We start from the raw sequence: 12,823 nt of genomic DNA, 5'->3' as shown, positions 1-12,823 counted from the left end.
TATGACAGCAATTATATTAAATGTAAACAGACTAAAGGAAAGAAATTTTTAAACTGTGTTAAAACAATGATATATTGTTACAAGGACACATTTTATTTTTTAATTTTTTTAATGTCTATTTTTGAGAGAGAGCGAGTGAGCATGAGCAGGAGAGGGGCAGAGAGAGAGGGAGACACAGAATCTGAAGCAGGCTCCAGGTTCTGAGCTGTCAGCACACAGCTCGATGTAGGGCTCAAACTTACGGACTGCAAGATCATGAGCTGAGCCAAAGTCGGACACTTAACCCACTGAGCCACCCAGGTGCCCTTACAAGGACACATTTTAAACTTAAGGTTATAGAAAAGTTGAACATAAAAAGAGAGGGCAGATATAGCATGTAAACCCTAAGCAAAAACAAACAAAACTGATATAGCTATGCTAATATCACACAAATTAGATGTCTTAGTTCAGCTGCTATTGCAAAAATACTATAGCCTGGACAACTTAAACAAGTTTTATTTTTCATATTTCTGAGGCTGGAAAGTGCAAGATTAAGGCACCAGCAGATTTGGTGTCTAATGAAGGACCATTTTCAAGATGGCCATCTTCTCACTGTGTCTCATATAGTAAAAAGGGAAAGAAAGATTTGTAGAGTCTCTTTCACAAGGGCACTGCTCCTTTTCTTTAGGTTTCACTCTCCACTGTTTTTAGAGAGCATGAGTTGGGGAGGGGCAGAGAGAGAGGAGAGAGAGAATCTTAAGTAGGTTCCATGCCTGGTGTGGAACCCAGCACAGGGCTTGATCTCACTACCCTGGGATTGTGACTTCAGCTAAAATCAACAGTCGGATGTTTATCAGACTGAGCCACCCATACACCCCTAAGGTTCCACTTGTAAGACCTAATCACTTCCCAAAGCCTCTCCTTTCTAATACCATCACAAACGTAAGAAGCAAAAGTAAGCAGGGGCACCTAGGTTGCTCAGTTAAGTGGTTAAGCGTCTGACTTTGGCTCAGGTCATGATCTCGCAGCTCATGGGTTTGAGCCCCATGTTGGGCTCTGTGCTGACTGCTTAGAGCCTGGAGCCTGCTTAAGATTTTGTGTCTCCTTCTCTCTCTGCCCCTTTCCTGCTTGCAGTTTGTCTCTCTCTCTCTCAAAAATAAATAACATTAAAAAAATTTTTTTAAAAGAAGCGAAAGTAAGCAAATAAAGAAGTAATTAGTGAGGATAAAAAAATTTGAACGTGATTAACTTAATTGACATATATAGTACATTACACCCAACACCTGCATACCATACATTATTTTCAAGTATACATGAAGTATTTACCAAAATTGTACATTTGCTGACCATAAATCATGTTTCAATAAATTTCTGGGGATTATAATAATACTCAGTATATTCTCTCACCCTGGAGAACTTAGCAAGATTATCAATAAAACATAAATAAGAAATCTCCTAAATATGTACTTAGTAAATAAACACCACACTTCTGAATAACATGTTAAAGGAGAAATCACTATTGAAGTTAGAATATATTTTAAGTTAAATTACAACTATGATATATCAAAACTTATGGAATGAAGCTAAAGCTGTGTTTTAGAGGGATATGTATAGCTTTTGTTGCATTTATTAAAAAGTGAAGAAAAGCTGTAAATCAATGATCTTAGAATAAAAATTGGAAAATAGTGAATTAAACTCAGAGAAAGTAGAAGATAATAAAGATGTGAAGGTTAATTTTATGTGTTAACATGAGCTGAACTGTGGGATGCCCAGATATTTGGTCAAATATTATTCTGGTGTTTCTGTCAAGGTACTCTGAGTGAGATTAATGTTCAAATAAGTAGACTGAGTAGAGTAGATTGCTCTCCGTAGTGTGAGCAGACCTCATCGAATGAGTTGCCTGAATAGAACAAAAAGGTTGACTTTCCTCCAAGATAGGCTGACTACTTTCAAACTGGGACATCAGCTTTTTCCTGCCTCTGGACTTGAACTGAAACATCAGCTCTTCCTGGATCTGGGGCCTGATGGCCTTCAGATTGGGATTACACCATTGATTCTTCTAGTTCTCATGCCATTAGACTCAGACTAGAACTACATTATTGGCTCTCTGGGTTTCTAGTTTGCCAATTAACCTTACCAGTTAACCCTTCTAGACCTGTCAGCCTTCATAATCACATTAGCCAATTCCTTATAATAAATCTTTTTTTATAGATACATCCAACTTGTTCTATTTTTCTAGAGAATTCTAATATAAAATATGAGAGAAAAAATTAAAATAAACATAAAAAGAGAATGTAGTACGTTAGCAAAAATGAAAGTTAATTCTGTGAAAACACTAATAAAACTGATGCATTTCTGGCAAGTCTGATCAAGAATCAAAGAGAACGCACAAAGGAACCCAACCTATTTGCATTCATCCCAGGAATACAAGATTGTTTTAACTTTTCAAAATAAATGGAATTATCATATTAACAGGAATATGGAGAAAAAACATATGACAATAAAAAGGTAAGTATTTGATAAAATGCACCTTCCCTTTGTGGTAAATAAAAATCTCTTGTTACACTAGAAGAAAGGAACTCTATTATTCTGAACTTTATTTACCCAAAAATATGAAAATATCCTCCTTAATGGTGAATTAATGTTTTTCTTCTGCATTCAGAAATAAGACAAAGATCCTATCATACAACCTCTTCCATTTAATATTGTGCAGCTACTGATAATATTAGTTGTTAAAAAAAGATGAGAAAGAATTGGAGGTCTCATATGTAGCTTGTAGAAATAAAAATTGGTACAACCACTTTGGAAAACTACTTGGCATTATCTATTAAAGTTAAACATATTCTTATCCCATGAATCAGTATATACCTGACAGAAATGCATATGCATATTCACTAAAAGACATATACAAGCTTATTTATAGCAACATTACTATATTACCTGTCAGATGAATAAATTGTGGTATTGTCATACCCAAACAATGGAATACTATTACATTAATAAAAGTTAGTGAATTACTGCTATAAATATCATGTTCAAAAGTAGGAGCAGAACAGAAAAGGATATTTAATATATAATTCCACTCATATAAAATTCAAAAACAGATACTGATAACCTACAGTGTTAGAAGTCGGTAGTTACTTTTAATTTTTTTAAAAAGTGTATTCGTTTTATTTTGAAAGAGAGCATGAGCAGGGGAGGGACAAAGGGAGAGGGAGAGTGAGAATCCCAAGCAGGCTCTGCACTGTCAGTGCAGAGTTCTGTGCAGAGCTCAAACTCATGAACTCTGAGATCATGACCTGAGCTGAAATCAAGAGCCTTAACCCTTAACCGACTGAGCCACCCAGGTGCCCCAGAAGTCAGTAGTTACTTTTAGAGGATAAAGAGGAAACGGCAATGTTGACTCACTGAGGATATGAAATAGGCTTCTGAGTGTCTTGTATTGTTTTTATTCTATTTCTTGTTTTTCAATTATATTTTTTGACCCAGGTAGTAGTTTCATAGATATATTCACTTCATAGTCATTTAAAGACACATCCATAATTTGTGTGCTTTTCTCTGTCCCTCAGTAAAAATATTTATTAAACACATATTTCTGATAAAAGAAATTTATTTAAGAAATGAATCAATTCATACTCTCTTAGCTATATATATTAAATATATAGAGAATCCAGGATCTAAGTAGGGAAATATTAGGGACATTGCCACTAAAGGCAAGAAGAAAACAAGGATGCTCACCTTCTCCACTGTTTTTAATACTATAGGATGTTTTAGTAATGCAGTTAAGACAAGTGAAAATAATTAGAGTCATAAAATTGGAAAGAAAGAAGTGCAAGTCTCTGTTTTTGATTATGTGATAGTATATCCAAAATGCTTAATAAACTGAACACTAAAATGAGTATAAATAATAAAAAAATTTATAAGGTATTATACTAAAACCTAACCATAGAAACAATGCACATTCAAAAAAAGATAATGAAGAGAAGATCCAACTTAAAATAGCAACCAAAAACTTCAAAGTGATTAGCTATAAAATTAATAATAAAATTTATATATGGGAAGTATCAAACTTCCTGAAAGGTATAAAAGTATATTTGAATAAGTGAAAGATATCCTTTACTCTTGGATAAGGTGACTTACTATTTTTTCCCATTTCTTGAAGTTTACTCTTTTTATTTCTTGACTTTATAAAGTGAAATGCTTATATCAGTAAAAAATTCAAAAATTTTCCTCTTTTAATATGTATTTCTAAAACAATAATTTTTGTTCTTGATGAGGCTAAATCTGTATCTCACAAGTTTTAATATGAGGCATTTTTGTTCAGTTCTGTTTCATACTTTTCACTATAATTTCTTCTTTGACCATAATTATTTAGAAGTGTATTTTTTAGTTTCCAAAATAGTTTTGTTAATAACTTCTAATTTTATTTCATAGTTGTTAGGAAACATAGTATCTGTGATTTTGATTTTGTGGTATTTAATAAGTTAATAGATACTTATCAGATACCTATTTTCTTCAGATACTGTTCCAAGTCTTGATGATATAGTCAGAAAGTCACCTCCTTTGCCTTTACAGTACTTAAATTCTATTTTGAGGGATAAATGTTTAATATTATATTATATAGTAATATAATATATAATTAGATAAAATGTATATATAATATATTTTTGTGACTTGGGTGATATTCATGTTTTGCTGTGGTCAGACATATTATGGATTGATCTTGTCTTGATTCATCATGGTCACAGAGTGTCCTTGTCAGATGTCTCTGGGTATCAGGAGCTTTTCTCTTTCTCAATTCTCTAAGTGATTCTAATATTTTTTTATACTTATTATATCATAATGTATAGTTATGTCAATAAAGTGTGACATTTTGAGGCTAGGTAGTTTATATTTTGTGATTTAATGAGGCTATTGCTGGTAATGTTTTATAAACAAAAAACTATCTTTCAGATATTTCTATGAAAAAATATAGCATTTTAGATTATTATTTCATTACATCTTAGTGTTCAAATTTTGAAAGGTTATATTATTCATTCTCTTGCTAAGTGAGATTTTCTGAACTTTTTAGAGTTACAAACCTCCTTTCCATAGATTCCATAGGAATTGGTTTAATGATACATCATTTTCTATAGTATGCAAAAAGAGCTGATTTGAAGTTAAAAGTCATCTTAGTATAGTATTTATGATGTTTTATAAATTTTAACAAATATTTTTAAAGTTTACACTTACTTTTGACTTTTTTAATTTAGCAAGTCATTATGTCATTTACTTTATTTTAATTTAGTATGTAAAGCTCAAATTTTTGCAAATCAATTTTAAAATTTACTGTATGTAATTTAATGTTGAAACCTTTTTTATTTTAGTCATTCTGACAGGTGTAAGGTGGTATCTCATTGTGGTTTTGATTTGTGTTTCCCTGATGATTAGTGTTGTTGAGTATCTTATCATGTCTCTGTTGGCCATCTGTATGTCTTTTCTGAAAAAATGTGTAGTTAGGTCCCCTGCCCACTTTTAGTCAGATTATTTTTTGGTGTTAAGTTATATAAGTTCTTTATACATTTTGTATATTAACCCCTTATTGAGATATCACGTACAAGTAACTTCACCAATTCAGTAGGTTGCCTTTGAAAATTAAAAATACAAATGGAGTGCCTGGGTGACTCAATCAGTTGAGTTCAACTCTTGATTTTGGCTCAGGTAATGATCCCAGTATTGTTGGATTGAGCCCCACGACAGGCTCTGCGTGCGGAGCATGCTTAAGATTCTCTCCCTCTCCCTTTGCCCCTCTCCCTAGCTCATCCTCTCTCTTTCTCTCTCTCTCTCTCTCTCTCTCTCTCTCAAAAAAAAAAAAAAACAAAAAAAGCATATGATCCAATAATTCCACCACTGGGTATTTACTCAAAGAAACCAATTATATTAACTCAGAAAGATATGTGCACCCGTGTTTATTGCAGCATTATTGACAATAGTCAAGATATGGAAGCAACCTAAGTATTCATCAATAGACAAATGAACAAGAAAGTTGTGGTATATATACACAATGGAATATTTGTAATCATAAAAAAGATGTGATTGTTACATTTGTGATAACATGGATAGACCTAGAAAGTATTATGCTAAGTGAAAGAAGTCAGATTGAGAAAGACAAATACCATATGATTTTACTCATATGTGGAATCTAACAAATGAATAAACAAACAAAAAACAGAATCGGACCTATAAGAACAAATTGATGATTGCCAGAGAGGAGAGGGGTGGGGGATGGGCCAAATGGGTGAAGGGGAGTGGGAGATACAGGCTTCCAGTTGTGGGATGAATATGTCACAGAAATAAAAGGCACAGCATAGGGAATATAGTCAATGATACTGTAATAGAGTTGTATGGTGACAGATGGTGGTTACACTTGTGATGAGCATAGTATAACATATAAAGAAGTTGAGTTATTATGTTGTACACCTGAAATTAATGTAACATTCTGGATCAACTGTACTCAAATATTTTTAATTAAAAAATAAAGTTAAAAATAAAACCTTTAAACATGTTATAGCTTCAAATATACATTTATTTCATAAAACGATATTTGAAAAATTTACATTTCCAGTTAAAACTAGCTCACTTATTTTTGTCATTTTTTTGTGTCCTATTATAAAATGTTGAGGTAAGTGATTAGGTCTCAGGATGCTATATAGGAGTAGCTTATAACCACCACTCTATTTTCTGTTTTTACCTCTGATGTTTTAGAATTATTGAAACATTTTTCTGTATTGTGTAAGAATGTTTATCAGAGAAATACTACTGTGTTTTAGTAAAATCATCTTAAGGCAGATTTGTGGAAAATACTATCATTATTTGAGCACTGGCCCATTTTTATCCTTCCTGTTTTTTTAAACTAATGACAGAGTAAATATAACAATATATCTACAAATAATAACTCCGAATTATATGATAATAAAAATCAGCATGGCTAGCAGTAATTAGCCAAATGAGTTGAATATGATCATCTATTAATCATTATCTGTTCTCAAATACTTCTGTTTTAAAGTGAAAACATGTATTTTGTTGTCTTCTTTATTGATTTATAAATATCAACCATTTTTAATGATGTAAACCTCTAGAATACGTTTGTGAACTTTTTAGGGTTCATAAATCACCAGTTTAAAATACATAACTCACCCACTCTCTGTATGGCTTATTTCACTTAGCATAACACCCTCCAGTTCCATCCACGTTGCTACAAAAGGCCATATTTCATTCTTTCTCATTGCCACATAGTACTCCATTGTGTATATAAACCACAATTTCTTTATCCACTCATCAGTTGATGGACATTTAGGCTCTTTCCATAATGAGAGCCAAAGCATAAGAGACTCTTAAAAACTAAGAACAAACTGAGGGTTGATGGGGGGTAGGAGGGAGGGGAGGGTGGGTGATGGGTATTGAGGAGGGCACCTTTTGGGATGAGCACTGGGTGTTGTATGGAAACCAATTTGACAATAAATTTCATATATTGAAAAAATAAAATAAAATATATAACTCCAAGAGAAAATTGGATTTGATATAAAGAAATTAGAAACCAATTTGTGGCCATATTTTTGCAGTACATAGAACTGAATGGCATGTACATTAGTCATTAAACTTATCCCATTTCACCCTTTATTTCATCTTCATTTTCTATCCCATTTTTCTTTGTTCCAATTTTGTCATTTATTTTTCTGTTCTTATATATTTATGTTTCCTCAATTTCTCTTTGGAACGAGGCAGATTTCATTGGTAAATATTTTATATTGAACTAGAGTTTATTTGCCATTTTTTTAAATAGGAAATATATATTCAGGCTCTAGAAAAATTGATATTCTAAATAAAGTTGTGTTTTGTGTTATGATTTTGCTTTATTGTATTAACATTAAGCTTTATTTGGATCAAGTAAAATTAATGTTGGAATTACAAAAATTATTGTTCTAATGTTTTCCAGTTGCTGATAGGTTATGAAAATGGTACTGTAGTATTCTGGGACTTGAAATCTAAAAGAGCAGAACTGAGAGTTTATTATGATGAGGTAAGTGATTTCTACTGAAATATTTGAAAAGGATATTATAACTTTGTGCCTGTTTTCTACTATAAGCTTTGTACATTACCAATTTTTATCATTGGGAAACTGCCTGGTTCTGACCCAGTGCCTCATATTGACCGTTGGCATTTGCACAAGTTTTAACCTGGATTGTTCTCCTGAATGAGAATTCTCCATTGACTGTTTTTGGGTCCCTTTTGGCATCTTATATACATTGATGCCTAATATCTATCCTTTTCCTTCTTTAGGTTTTCCATGGTTATGTCTTGCCTCACTCAGTACCCTTAAGATCTTTAAAGACACTATTCACAACTTCCTTAGAAAATTCTTTTTCTGTGGCAGAAAATTTAAGAGGTCAGTTTGAAAGGCCTTATCATACAATACTTGCCTTCTCAGAATAAAGATTGATTTTGTAAATAGTAATACTTAAGAGTCAGTACGATCTTGAAGGAAGTTTTATTGTACATAGTTGAGACCATTAGGTTTTCATTTAGAGAAAGCAATGAACTGCTGTTTATCAGAGAATAGACTCTGCATTAATACTCTAGTTGTTTAAAGATTGATTCTATACCATTAATGATTTCCCCTTTCAGAAGAACCTAATATGAAGATAGGTTGGGGCAAAAAGTGAAAAAGGGTAATTACCTCTTATAGTTGTGGATATAAATGTAAGCTCTCAATTCAATTTTAAAAATAGTAAAGTAGGGAGAGTTAGGAAAATACAGGTCAAATAATCATTATCTGGTATCACCCGCACTTATATGGGAAGAATGCAGAAGAATTTAAGGCAACACTGAGATAAATAGAAAAATTAAAAAAAACCACATTTCTTCATGTTCTACCTCCCATCCTTTCATAACAGTTGAATTTTTAAATTCGATGCTTAAAGATAGAAGCTTTTGGCTATTTCATAACCACACACACACCCAATTTGTTTCTTAGTGGTTCTTGCAAACTAAGATTTTATGGTATGTACAAGATAATTCTCATAGTGACAGAGTTCAGAAGTACTTAGTTGGGTAATTTGGTCATGATTGGTGGAAGATGCCCTGCAGGTGATGTCATACATTTATGCTCTGTGTGATGAACTTCTATTGCATCTTGAATCATAAGGAGAGAAGTCCCTGGGGAGCTAAGCTAGATTTTTCTTTTGTTAAATACACAAAATATAAAGATGACTAGTAGCTAGATAAAAGTGATCTCAAATATGATCTGAGTATTTAGCCAATTGGAAATAGAGTAGGCCATTGAAAAAGGAAATCCAGAGCAAAATGCTGACTCAGCTGCCTTTTTTATGCCCTAAAACAGTGTAGAAGGAAGAGTTCTAACCTTAAAAAGTGAGCAAAAACAACTTTTAGTGAAATTTTCAAATAAACATTAACAATGTTTAAGTCAGTAGAGTATTACACTACACCTACTTTATACCTAAAAATCATTTTAAATATTGACTTATGTATATATGTATGTATATACATATAATCTATTTACTGTGATGCATAATTATATACCCTATCATTTTAATGGAGATAGTTATATATATCATTTTACTGCCAAACTTTTAAGACTTTCCTCAGCACTTTACCTCTTGTATTTAGAATTTACTTGTAATACTATTATGAAATGGTTTCTAATAAGTCACCAATGACCTCTTCATTATTTAAATAGTGACCCCTTCGTAGTCTTTTAAGTTTCTCATTAAACCTGTGGCTTTACATCAGCCCCTCCTTCTTAAAATTGTGTCTTCCCTTGTCTGTGTCTTTCTACCTCATTTTTTGCCCCTCCTTTCTCCATCACTTCTTTCCTTAGTTTTCCTTTAAATTATAGACACTCTTCAGGATTCTATATCTTTACCCTCTTGATTTCTCCTCCAGTTTACATTTGTATTCATATCCTTTTCCCATCATTTCAAATATTAATTTTATGTTAATAAATTTAAAATCAATGTATCTCTAACCCTTACCTTTCTCCTGAGCTCTTGATCCATATATCACACAAGTCCAGGTAAATATCTCATTGACACTGAATTTACATTTAAAGACCTAAACCTTGTTCTGTGTTCTCTTTTTCAGTTTTTAAATTTTGATTATTTATTCCAGTTTGTAACCCTTAGAGTCATATTTAATCTTTCTTCTTTACATATCCTATGCTATCAGTTTTGTAGTCTCCTGGTTCTGTTATATTGTCTATCATTCATTTCCTTTCTTTTTTTCATTCCCACATTCAATGTTCTAATCTAGGTTGTTATCTCTTGCCTGGAAGACTATGATAGCCTTTTAACTAATTGCATTTCCTCTGATATCTTACCTTTTCAGTATCTTTCATTAACAAGATTATCATTTTAAGACACAGATCATGTAATTCTCTACCTCAGAAACTTTGAATGGCTCCCAATTATCAACAATACAAAATCTTTATTCCTTGACAGGAGATTTAAGATCCCAATGTTATCTTTTCCCTTTAGTTTAATGCCATGAATCTTTATAAGCACTCCTCACACTTCAGGCATATTACTATCTGCTAAACATACCATTTATTTTCCACCTCCAAGCCTTTGCTCCAGCTAATTCCTTGTCATGAACTCCCTTCTTTCCTCTTTTGCATATCAAAATCCTATTAACTTTTTAGCCACTGTAAAGCTATTTGGACTACCTAACTAGCCCCTTGATGAATAGCCATTGATGAATTGAAAGGTTTGTTTTATAAATCCAACATAGTTTTCAGAAATAACTATATGAATTTACTCCCACATTAGCTGTGACATTTTTTGTTTCATTACGTCAATATTTCTAAATAATCTCTCACAGTGAAAACCCTCAGAGTTTGACATGATGATAACCTTTTAATTCCTTGAGTAGCCACTGATTTTCCTTTTTCATATTGATATCTGCTTTTTGGGTTTCCTTTTTCTTTTTTGTTGTAGAGAGAAACTCAATCACAGCCATCGAGTTGACCAAACTAGCTAGTGTTTTATCTTCTGTATTTTATTTTCTATCTTTTTAAAAATTCTTCTTGTATTAGTTATATTTGTGTGTGCTTTTGTTTTTGCTTTGTTTCATTTTTGGTTTTTCTTCAGAACCTTAAGGTCCTTTTTTAAGAAAGGAGTAGGGTATAATCAAATTAATAGAAATTGGGTACTTACCCATTAAATGTATTCAAATGCCAGTTCTTCAGTGATGCACTACTTGACCTTCTCTAATAACAAACTGGTTTTAGATGCCTTTTCTTACCTATAAGTGTTCAATAAGTATATATCTTTCATGGCACTTAGACTTATTTTGCTTTTATGTTGCAGCTATTATTTTTGTACTTGTCTTCCCCAGAAGGTAGGAAGAAATTCAGTAAGATAGGAAGAAGGGTTAGGGCTGGAGATGATCTCTCTGCCTCCATCATTCATAGCAAAGCAGTCTGAGAGAACTTTACATTGAGTTCGTCAAGTTAACACGTAAAAGTTAAAACATTTCCCTTGATCTACCCAAAATAGTGAGAATGAGCAAAGGAAAAGATGAAGAGTATTTTCCTCTGTCTCTACTGAACCCTGGCAAAAAAAGAAAAAAAAAAAAAGTCTTTAGTAATGAAGACCAGAATGAGAGAGAAAATAAGTCCAGGGTTCCATGTTGTCTTTTCATTTAATTAAATCTTACTTATCTTGAGGTACAGCTCATATCCTATGTCCTTTATGATGTATTTAATGATTACTCTAGCCATCAGTTATCTCTAACTCTAATAATACTTACTGTTTGGAAAACAAACAATAAATTAGTTTTAAATACACATATCTTAGTATATGGTGTTTGTGTGTGTGTGTGTGTATCTTAGTTTTATATGCAAATATATATGCATATTTATGTTAAAAGTTCCAAACAATAACTATTATTAATATTCATTTATTTCAGTCTTCCCTATTTTGCAGTTTTGAAAGTTCCTTTAAGGAAAGGGTAATGTTGTACATATCTGTTCAGCTTTTATGCATTATCCAAAGTCCATATAAACTTTATGATTTAGAAAGAATACCAAGCTGTGGAAATATATGATAACGTTATTATTCATACAACAGATATTGAGTATCTATTTTATGCAAGGCACTGTGCTACCACTGGGAATAAAACAATATGTGAAACTGGAATAATTACTTGTTAATTTTATGTATTTCACATCTTCAGAGTGAAATTAGAAGTATAAAAAAAGATTTAAATCCTTCTTCCTTAAACCCTAAATTGCCAAGCCAATTAAATAATTCATGTTAGAAGCAATATGGTAAAATGATTGAGAATGTGGGTTTTGTGGTTGGATAGACCCTGGCTTTGAATTGTGTGACCTGAACAAGTATATCAATCTCTGTAGGCCTATTTCACCATGCGAAAATTGGAAAAAATAATACCTTTTTAATAAAATTAATAGAGTTAATATAAATAAAGTGTTTTCCAAGGGGTCTAGCACATAGTAAGCCCTCAGATGGTAGCTCTTACGTAAATTATTTTTTAAATTGGCTACTTTAGGTGAAAGTAGGCCTCTACCTTTCCAGAAATCATCTTCAGATAACCTTGCTTTTATTTCTATGTAAATAATTTTCCAAATAATCATATAGGATACAGGGAGGACATAGAATTTACAACAAAAAGTTCTAGGCTATAATGATATTATGAAATGTACCTAACTTTTATCTCAGGAGATTATTTTTCGTAGTCTTCTATAAGCTTATAGAGAACTAGAGCTAAAGGTAGTATGATCTGGGTCAGAAAAATTATGTATGTTTATTAAGTATTGTTGGTACAA

At 32.1% G+C, this 12,823-nt stretch overlaps 1 protein-coding gene across 1 annotated transcript in view; it reads left to right on the top strand.

Moving 5' to 3' along the window:
* STXBP5L (syntaxin binding protein 5 like) overlaps positions 1-12,823 on the top strand; it is a 390,498-nt gene that overhangs the window by 178,034 nt on the left and 199,641 nt on the right. The window contains exon 8 of the mRNA XM_030330346.1: positions 7,955-8,038. Within this exon, the coding sequence (XP_030186206.1) occupies positions 7,955-8,038 (84 nt within the window). The remainder of the gene's footprint in view (positions 1-7,954; positions 8,039-12,823) is intronic.

The sequence above is a fragment of the Lynx canadensis genome, chromosome C2 (genome assembly GCF_007474595.2).
Source record: "Lynx canadensis isolate LIC74 chromosome C2, mLynCan4.pri.v2, whole genome shotgun sequence".
NCBI lineage: Eukaryota > Metazoa > Chordata > Mammalia > Carnivora > Felidae > Lynx > Lynx canadensis.
The sequence above is the reverse complement of the archived record's forward strand: the minus strand, read 5'-3'. Positions and strand labels throughout refer to the sequence as shown.